We start from the raw sequence: 10,215 nt of genomic DNA, 5'->3' as shown, positions 1-10,215 counted from the left end.
ATACCTTAGCTTAAAATTTCACAGCCTCATGACTTCTACACATTTTCTCTGTACTTAAAAATAAGTGGATGTAGTAAAGAGAGCTTATCACGCGACCTTGGTGTCAATCTTGGCCTAACTCTCCCTCTTGCCCAGAGATAAGTGCAAACAGCTGCTGCTTGTAGCACACACTATTCCTTACATTCAAGATTTTACACTGGGCAACAGTAATTCCCGAATCTAAATTCTCCAACACGACAGAGCCTAAATTCCCTAACATTGTCTCAAGTTCTTTATGATACTTCTGTTTCAAAATGACAAGACTGGATTGTGTACAGTTTACAACCCCTGGCATTGATTGGATTTTGGATATTAATATATATATAGAGGGATGAAGTGCTTCCAATCATTGTGTTCTTGTTAGCAATGGTTACCTCCAAAGAAAGACATGCAGCCATCATCGATAACTTCAAGGAGAGAGGTTCAACTGCAGTGAAGAAGGCTTCAGAACATGTCCAGAAGTGTCCAGCAAGTGCAAGGACTGTCTCCTCCTGAGGAGTCACCACCAGTGCAGAGCTTGCTCAATATTTGCATCAGGTTGGTGTGAGTGCATCTGCACACACAGTGAAGCGGAGAATTTGACAACGGCCTGTTGTCAAGAAGGGCATCAAAGAAGCCACTTATCTCCAAGAAAAACATCAAGGACAGACTGAAATTCTGCAGGAAGTACAAGGATTGGACAGCAGAAGACTGGTGCAAAGATATTTTCTCTGATGAAGCCCCCTTCCGACTGTTTAGGACATCTGGAAAATCAATAGTCCGGAGAAGAAAAGGTGAATGCTACCATGAGTCCTGTCTCATGCCAAGAGTGAAGCAACGTTCTGCAAGAGCAACTTCTTCCAATGATCCAGGAGCAATTTGGTGATGGTCCGTGCATTTTCCAGCAAGGCAAGGCAAGAGTGATAATGAAGTGGCTAGGAGATCATTACATTGAACTTTTGGATCCGTGTCCAGGCAACTCCCCGAATCTGAATCCCATTGTGAACCAGTGGTCAATCCTCAAAAGGCGAGTGGACAAGCAGAAGCCCACAAATTGTGATCAACTTCAAGCACTAATAACGCAAGAATGGATCGCCACCAGTCAGGATTTGGCCCAGAAGCTGATATCCAGCATACCAGAGTGAATTTCAGAGGTTATGAAGAACAAGGGGCAACACTGTAAATATGCACTCTTTGCATATATTGAATGTTTTTGCCAATTAAAGCCTTTAAAACTCATGAAACACTTATCATTGTTTTCCAGTATACCATAGAAACATGTGAAAAAATTATCTACAAATACTGAACCAGCAAACTTTGCAAAACACAAAATTTATGTCACTGCCAATACTTTTGGCATTGTATATTTAAGCAATATCACACGAGCAAGAGTGCGATATGGCCCTACATAAGCACTGCTATGATTCGGCCGTACTATAGGTAATCACAGCAGTGCTGATGTAGGGACATATAGCATGATTGCGAGTGTGATATTGCTTATATAAAACAGTTCAATGAACAAGTACATTTTAAACAATTTGGAAAAACAGAGTACGGTCATAAAAACGCATTTGTGCATGCAACTAATTTCTTATGCGACGAATCAGAATCTGCTGCTGCTGGTTCAAAACAAATGATGCGTCCAAGCCTCCATTAGTAATTCAAAAAGTTCAGAAATAGTATCATGGCTAGTGCTGTTTCTAACAAGTTATTGGATAAACAAGGATGTGTGTGTGTGTGTGTGTGTGTGTGAAAGAGAGAGAGAGAGAGGTGTGCAATCACTTGTTGCCACACCCAATCAGAGATGCTGCCAGGTTTCTCAGTGGAAAATAGACATCCAAACGGGTATTCCTCTCTATTTCACGGTAGCCAGTACGCAAGAGTTATTCACTATAGACACAGCGATGTCCTCTGCCATATTAAACAGTATGTATCCAATGTGGAATCCCTAATAAAAGGTAAGCACTTGAGTTCTGTAATAAATCAGTCTGTTGTTTCTCTCAGCATGAGCCTTCATCCTGAAGTTGTCCGTTTAAATCTGTTTAAAGCTATTTCCTAGCTTTGGTAATGTATTAGTAATACAGCAATCACGGAGCATAGTTCTATGTAAACAATGACTAACGGATTCACTTTACGTCACCAACTGGCTCATATTACACACACAAATTATCTTTTGCCACCACCTGCAGGCTAACATATTTAATTTAAAAAATAAAGCCAGTAACTCCTAACAGATACACTTTAGTTTAAAACAGCATGAACATGGAGTGATACACACACAGTGAAGTGTCTGAGTGCTGATGGTGTCACACCATCAGTGCTCATGGAATGTCTCTCGTCCGATCAGATTTGAGGACTGGAACTAACTGTGGTATATTAGACGATAGCTTTTAGTTTACATCAGAGCCACTTCCTTTTCTATAGTAACAGGGCAGATGGTATAGAGGGGAGGGAATGTATTGAGAGCATTTTATTGGACAAAAGTTTAGATATACCCTTGTGGACAAGATGAGCCATTGATATGTTCCCTCCTTTTCCAAAATACAAAGACTGTAAATTTGAAATGTGTAAATGTATTAGTTTACTTTGTAAACTTTTAAGATTACACTCACATGTAGATAGTCTCAAAGTTGACAGACATTGGAGTAAAATAAACAAAAGTTTTACTTAATGGTGTCTTTAAATATGTTTTGAGTTCATATCAGAAATATAATGGAGAGCAATATTACTCATAATATGCTCTAAGTCAAAGGCACATGCAAGTGTGCTTCTATCACGTTTCACTCAGTAATTAAACACAATAAGTACAATTACATTGAATTAACCAGTGTTTATTTTCTAAATAATACATATCAGGAAAAATAACATTGATTTATATTTACTGTTAATAATGCTTGAGGAGTTCATGGATGTATACAGTACACTAGTCTGCTCTGTGATTAATAATACCACAATATTACATTATATATATAAGGGCTGCAACTAATGATTATTTTGATAATTGAATAATCTAACGATGATTAAAACGATTATTTGACTACCTCAATCCGGGTGGCGGAGGACAACTCTCAGTTGCCTCCGCTTCTGAGACCGTCAGTCACGTATCTTATCATGTGGCTCGTTGTGCATGACACCGCGGAGACTCACAGCACATTGAGGCTCATGCTACACTCCATGCACTCCATGCACAAATCACCACATGCCCCATTGAGAGCGAGAACCACTCATCGCAACCAAGAAGAGGTTACCCCATGTGACTCTACCCTCCCTAGCAACCGGGTTGCTTAGGAGACCTGGCTGGAGTCACTCAGCATACCCTGGATTCAATCTCACGACTCCAGGTGTGGTTGTCAGTGTCAATACTCGCTGAGCTAACCAGGCCCCCTAAAAATCATCTTTTTAAAAATACCTCTAAATGACATTCACTGAATTAAAGGGGAAAAATACTTTTTTATAAGTTTAATTCAGTAAAGAAATTCACTGCAATAAATCCTATTGCTATCAAGTTTTTTTTTGTTGTTTTCCATTTAAAATGGTCTAAAAATCCTTAAAACAAGATCCAAATACTTGAGTAGCAACATATGAGATATTTAGACATGCTTTAAGAGAATGTGTCTTAAAAATAAGTGTATTTTTTACTTGGTTATACTTCTGCGAGTGCAGTAAAGACAAATTATACTCTAAAAGTACACTAAATATCTTATATGCTTCTTCTCAGGTGAATGCATATTTTTTTAAAGGATTTTTAGATATTTTAAAATATTTACATTTTTAATATTATATTCAACATTCTCAGATTAAAAAAAATAATCTTCAGCAGTATAGCTGCTAAGAGTCCCAATGCGAGCATCCCTGTGCCAGAGTGTGCATCAGCCATGTGCTGTTTCAGTCTCTCCCCCTTAGATCGGGACACTTTGTGCAACTCATAGAAGAAGTGCTGACCGCACAGAGAAATGCCAAACAATTCATGTTTGTGAATATTTACGTGACCTGCTTCCATATTATTTGAACTTTAATAAAGCTATAATGCATTAAATATAACTGTATTTAAGATGTAAGTTTTGTTTCAGCAGAGCGGAGCGAAGCGCTATTCCACAACGAGAGGGCTTCTGTTTTTACTTATTTTCTATGTTTGCATTGTAATTCCCTCATACTTTGCGATCTATATCAACTGAAGAAGTTTGGAAAGTTTAGAGTGTGTCTGGACTGTGAGATGTGTAATTCTTCCTCTCCTCAGTCAGGTACGAGCTGCAGTGCTGCTCTCATGCATCATCATTAGAGTTTAATGTGATCTCATGTTACGTTAAAAGAGATCAAACGACTATTCAACAACGGACAAGTTTTTATTGTTGACGTTGTCGATAAAGTCTAATAATCGTTTCAGCCCTAATATATATTACTATATATAAAACAAATAGCAGTCGCAAACACCTTACATCAAAGATACTTGTGAAAATGACAAATGGTGGGAAATAAAAATCAACTGGTTGTTAAAACGGGATTGTGGTAAGTGCCCAAAACAGTGCATTAAGTATGTATACTGAGCAAAGTGGGTTTCTTGAGTCTAACCAGTGCTTATGGAGACCATCAGTGTAAAAGATCTAACACTTAGCTGTTGACCTTGCAGGGCCATATTTGAGATGTACCAGAAAAGAAAACAAGGTCGTTGCCATTATATCTGATCTTGATTTTTATCTCAGTGCAGTTGCAGATGAATTTGCGAATTTGGAGACCAAACAATGACATTGAGACACAATATGGAGCAGGACATTGAAAATAAACAATAATGAGAACACTATAACATATATTTGACTTAGAAATGAAGTAAAAAAAACAACAAAACAAAAAAACAACAACACATGAATTCATGTATTCAGATGACATATGGGATTTCTTTCATAGCAATACTTTTTATGATATAGTACATCTATCATCTTTCATCAAATTCATCTTTGGGAACAGTTTTGATCATGCAACTGTAATCAGGGTATCTGATTTGACATAAAATACACTTAAACTGGCTGAATATTGACGTAAAAAATGTGCAGTCATATTCCGTTATTGGGAGCACTGTACAAATCATCACAGCTGCGAATAAATACAGAAACTATCAAATGAGAAGTGAAATAATGGCAAAACTTTTCAAATATTTAGAGACAGTAATCATAAGTTGCAATGTGTCCTCGGGGAGTTTTGTTCTAGACAAACAATAAAATGCAATACACTATGCACTATAAAACTGACTTTTCTGCAAGCAAACACAACACACAGGAAATATGAAATATGTTTAAACCTTCAAATCACAATCATGATTTATTAATGTATACAAAATAGTAAATCAATTTGCTGAGGTACAACTGTCTGAATAGATGAACTTGAGGATGTGCCTCTCTCTGTGGCAGAAATAAACGTTTAAGGAGACGCTTACGATTATGGAAGGAATCTATGGATGAGGCTTTCTATATGTGGCCAAACATCAGCAGCTGAGCCACCATAAACAGTCTTTCAGTTTCTCTCACCTATTCTACTATTTACAAAAAAAACACGGCTCCAGCCTGTTTCAATGTATCTACTCAGCTATTAAAAATGGAATATCTGCACAGAATGTCCACAGAATATACAAACATACGGCATCTAAAACATGGGTGAAAGTCAATACAGCAATACAGGAACACTTTGTACAATTTTCCGAAGGTGACATTTCTATAATATTTTCCTTGTGTATTATAGAATATTTATTTATTCTTCATACAAATTGAGTGGCTGGGAAAACAGGTCGTTTTGCTTGATTGGGGTAAAATTAGGCCTTTACTTTCAAACTGGAACCGAGCGAACCGACAGAGAGAGAAAAAAAAAACAGCATGAAAAAAAGACTTTTGATCACACCAAGTAACACTGGAGACATATGAAAATAACTTAGATGAGATGTGTAAATATAAATAAAAAATGACAACATTCTTAATAAATAATTCATTATTTACAACATTGTATATTGCTAAGATATTTAAATTACTAAAATACTGAAAAAGTAAGCAGCAAAGATTACAGGCATGAGGTACAGCAAAAAAATAAAGATCCTGTTAATTTTACAGTAGACTGTTCAAACATTTTTACCAAACTTCATTTGATTTCATCTTGCTTTTCATGGCTTCAGAAGAAAGGTGTAACATTGCATTCATTTCCATTGAGTCTTTTAAATATTTCCAGGAAAAAAAGGACAGAAAAGGAGATCACTATTTGTGTACAATACCCTTGTGAGATGTGTAAAGCGCAGTAATGGTCCATTTTCAGTGATGTCTGAAACTGGTTGTGATTCTAGTTTATACAATTGCACATATACTGTTATTTGTTCTAGGCACACTTTCCAAGTGATCATTTTATTAAAGCAGCAGTTTTTGAGCCTTCGCTATGCAATAATAACAGTTTAATAATAGGAACATAGTCTATAGAGGCAAAATATGACATGATCTTTTCATTGAAAGAAATGAATCAGTGACTGATACTCTATTACTACATACTCTATCATCTCATTTTGACTAATGCCATGCCCTGATTTTTTCTCCTTTGGATGTACTTTAATGGTAGCAGGTTATTTATGTCTGCAGTTTAAATGTATTACTCACACTCTTTTATTCTCACTGTTTCAAACAAAGGTAGAGAACAGAATCAATTGCCAAATGAAAAAAAACCAACACATTTTGAAGACCTATTCGATGATATCAAATACAAAAATCCTATTTTATTTAACAATAATGATTACCTGTATGACCATAGCAGCTTGTTTATGGTAAACTTTTTAGACTTTTATTTCTTTTTTACTATTTGATTGACAAAACAACTTTACAAACCATGTGCAGCAACTGTGGTCAATGATAAAATACTGATTGACAAAGATACACTTAAAAATTAGGCTACCATCAAATGAAAATGCACAAAAGGCCAGTCCTACATTAAACTCTTCTCTTCTGGAAAACAAAATAATTGTTAGAAAATTTGTTACACATTAATGCCATACAAATATCCTCTCATCATTTACTGGGCTGGCACAACCTTTATGTACTTCGTTAACCTAATTGTTTTTTACTTAACATGCCAATTGTTGTTTTCATGCTACATGGTTAATCGATTCCCCAGAGGAAAAAAGCCCTTTACATTTACTTTTAAGAGCTGAGGGAGATTGTGAGGGTGACTCATAAATGAGTTTAAGCCACTTTGTAGTTTATTACATATTTATATCTTTTAAAAGTGGTTTGTATTGGACTGTTTGTATAGTTTAACAGCTCCTTTCTTTACAAATATAGTAATACATAAGACTGAACGAGCACAAAAAACCGAGATGAAAGACTAAATGCTGATTTTACAACATTGAAGCTTAAATTACATTCTTTGTGTCAATAAATAACTCAATTTGATATTTCATTTTTCATATCAACTTGGTATGACTTTTGACTGGTTGCATGGTACATATTAAAATACATTATTGTCCCAAGCACATTTTCTGCAAGTGACAACAGCACTCCGGCTGCCTATTTTATTTGTATTATTAATTATATCTGGTATTTACTATGCCAGCTTTTACATTACTAAATTCCTTACATTATTGAATCAGCTCTATGGCGTAAAGGGGCCTTTGTGTCTCTATGTGATCTTATTTGTAGGTATTCATATGCAAAGTCTAGCACACATACATTTTTGAACGTTTGAAGAGACGCTGAAAGTACATTATCAATGTATTGATAGGATATGAAATGTAAACCCTTTTAAGAATGGAGTCTTTGATAATAAAGGCTGATCATTTGATCATAAATGATTGAAACAATGTTACAAAGAAACATCAACAGTGTTCTACTTAAATGTCATACTTGTTGAGCTTTGATGATTATTAAATTTAGCTATACAATGAGAGTGCAAATGTCTTTGAATCTGGATTTCATTTAAAAATAAATTTTCCATTAAAAAGACATTTTTGTGAAATTAAGTCACCTACGGCAGTACCCTTCCAAACATTCTGGCAATAATCCATCCTGCCTTGAAAGCCGCCTGATCTCATAAAAATTACATATGACGACATTTTTGAAAAATTATATTACGCAGACATATTGCAGCAGTTCCAAGGTGAAATGTCCACTCTGTGGCACTAAAAGCTAGTTAAATCTTCCCATAAACAGATGACGTTATTAAGGTTAGTGTTTTAAATCAACATAACCGACCACCCCACTCTAAACCTAACCAATATTGTCATAAAAACATATGCGAGATGAAAAACCCAACTGCAGAAGCATCTACATCATATTGTGGTGCTTCTGTGACAATTTCGGCTCATGTGTCGACTCCAGTGCTCTTTGTGATTTGTAGACCAGGTCCTTTGCATCGCAACTGCAACACTAATGGTGTGTTCACATACAACGCAAAGACAATTTCGATTTTGCGTGTTCGACTCGTGTCATTCGTTTCATTCGCGCCACCTGGTGTCTATTTGTGTCTATTCACATCTTTGCATTGACTTTGTATGTTATCGTGCTGCACGAAACGCTCGCTTTGCGTTGTATGTGAACGCACCATTAGTTGAGCTACCGTGTAATTCCATTGTACTGAAACAAGCCTTTAAATGTAGTTGGTTATGCAATGCAAATGTTAAAATGCATCGCCTTATAATTATGTGCTACAGAACATGTTTTGATGTATTAAGATAGCATTGTGTGAAGAATAGGGCAAAAAGTATGTGTTTCTGATCTGATAATCTGCTGTTTTAGTCGAGATTTTTATGAAAGTGAATAAAAGTTGTTGTAGCGCCTCTAGTGTTTATTTCACCATGAAATGGTTGGAATGATTTATACTGATAATGTATAAAACATACAAAAATGAATGTGTTCACTTTACATACAATTACAAACTAGATCACCCTGACAAACCAATTGTAATTTGTTTTAGACCTACATGAATATAGCCATTTCTGAGTATATGAAGGTTTTTCCCTGTAAAATGAAACAGCATTTTGACCAGAGGTAAAGTCTATGGCAGACTTTTTGTTGTGTTATATGAAACTACAAACTGTCCATAGAGATATTTGGCTGCAAGGCCAAAGCAGCAAAACTAGCAGCAACAGCTGTTCTAAAACAACTTCTTTCACATCTCTCTCTCTCTCTTTCATTCTTTCTTCCTCTGCTGGGGTTGTAATTCACTGGACCAACACCTCATCTGATGATTTTCGGTTTTAGATTTGAGCCTTTCTTGCTGATATACAGGATTTTGTGATTTAGGGCCACAGCTGCTGCACTCACACATCTTTCTATGCACTGTGAAGCATTCCCATCACCCCTCCATGTTTCATACAGGCACTGAGTTTATCAGACAGATTTTTGTTATGTGTGTAAGAGCAGCTCAAACATTCTGAAAAGTGCAAGTCATTCGTCTGTAGCCTGTTTCATTTCAATGACATAAATTTAGTTTGTGTACTTCCTCTTAGACATTTGAAAAAGGAAATATAAGAACAGAGAACGTTTGATAGAGAAGACACAGTGAATGGCTAAACTGTCATTGAGACAGTTATGGGGTATCGTGAAAACACCAAGAATCCTCTCTTTCATTGACTGATTTTTGTTTGTGTTTTCTGATTTGACTCTTTTGGAATCATTCTTTTTTTAATTCTCTGAATATTGTTAAACATCAACCGATGCATTTTTTCCCCCTTTCCTACCCTATTATCCTCTGACATTACATAAAACAAACATCACCATGGTTGCAGTTCACAAATAATGATCAATTAAAGCAAACATAAAACAACAAAACAGTCAGTCTAGGCTTGCTTTAGACATAGTTTGACAACATATATGGTTGCTATTGCCATAACTTCCACGTTTTATCCCTTTTGAGATCTATTATTGAGGTGTTGTTTGTTTGTTTGTTTTGGAGTGTCATACCCTCATATGTTGTTGCTATTGGATGAGAAAACAAGGGCATGTTGGTTGGCATGTTGGAGTGTGGTGTGAGTGGAGAGGCCCTTTTATAAGCAGCATGTAGAGATGAATGTATTCCCATAAGGCCCCCTGGGTGCCACAGGGGGTACGAAGCTCAGCCAATGGACCGGTGGCGGACTCCTTTGTTGTTCTCCTGGGCGTCGGGGTCTCGACACGCACAATCTTCTCGAATATCACATGACATAGGGAATGGAATCACCTGCCACATACAAAATATTAA

The 10,215-nt window shown here is 36.3% G+C and overlaps 1 protein-coding gene across 1 annotated transcript in view; it reads right to left on the bottom strand.

Moving 5' to 3' along the window:
• Window positions 1-2,921: 2,921 nt before the first annotated feature.
• Window positions 2,922-10,215, bottom strand: part of LOC127642975 (pappalysin-1-like) — a 140,574-nt gene continuing 133,280 nt past the window's right edge. Inside the window, exon 22 of the mRNA XM_052125462.1 lies at window positions 2,922-10,194. Within this exon, the coding sequence (XP_051981422.1) occupies window positions 10,090-10,194 (105 nt within the window). The 3' untranslated portion in view covers window positions 2,922-10,089. The remainder of the gene's footprint in view (window positions 10,195-10,215) is intronic.

Source organism: Xyrauchen texanus, chromosome 4 (assembly GCF_025860055.1).
Source record: "Xyrauchen texanus isolate HMW12.3.18 chromosome 4, RBS_HiC_50CHRs, whole genome shotgun sequence".
Classification (NCBI taxonomy): domain Eukaryota; kingdom Metazoa; phylum Chordata; class Actinopteri; order Cypriniformes; family Catostomidae; genus Xyrauchen; species Xyrauchen texanus.
Note: the sequence above shows the minus strand (reverse complement) of the source record. Positions and strands in the feature narration are given on the sequence as shown.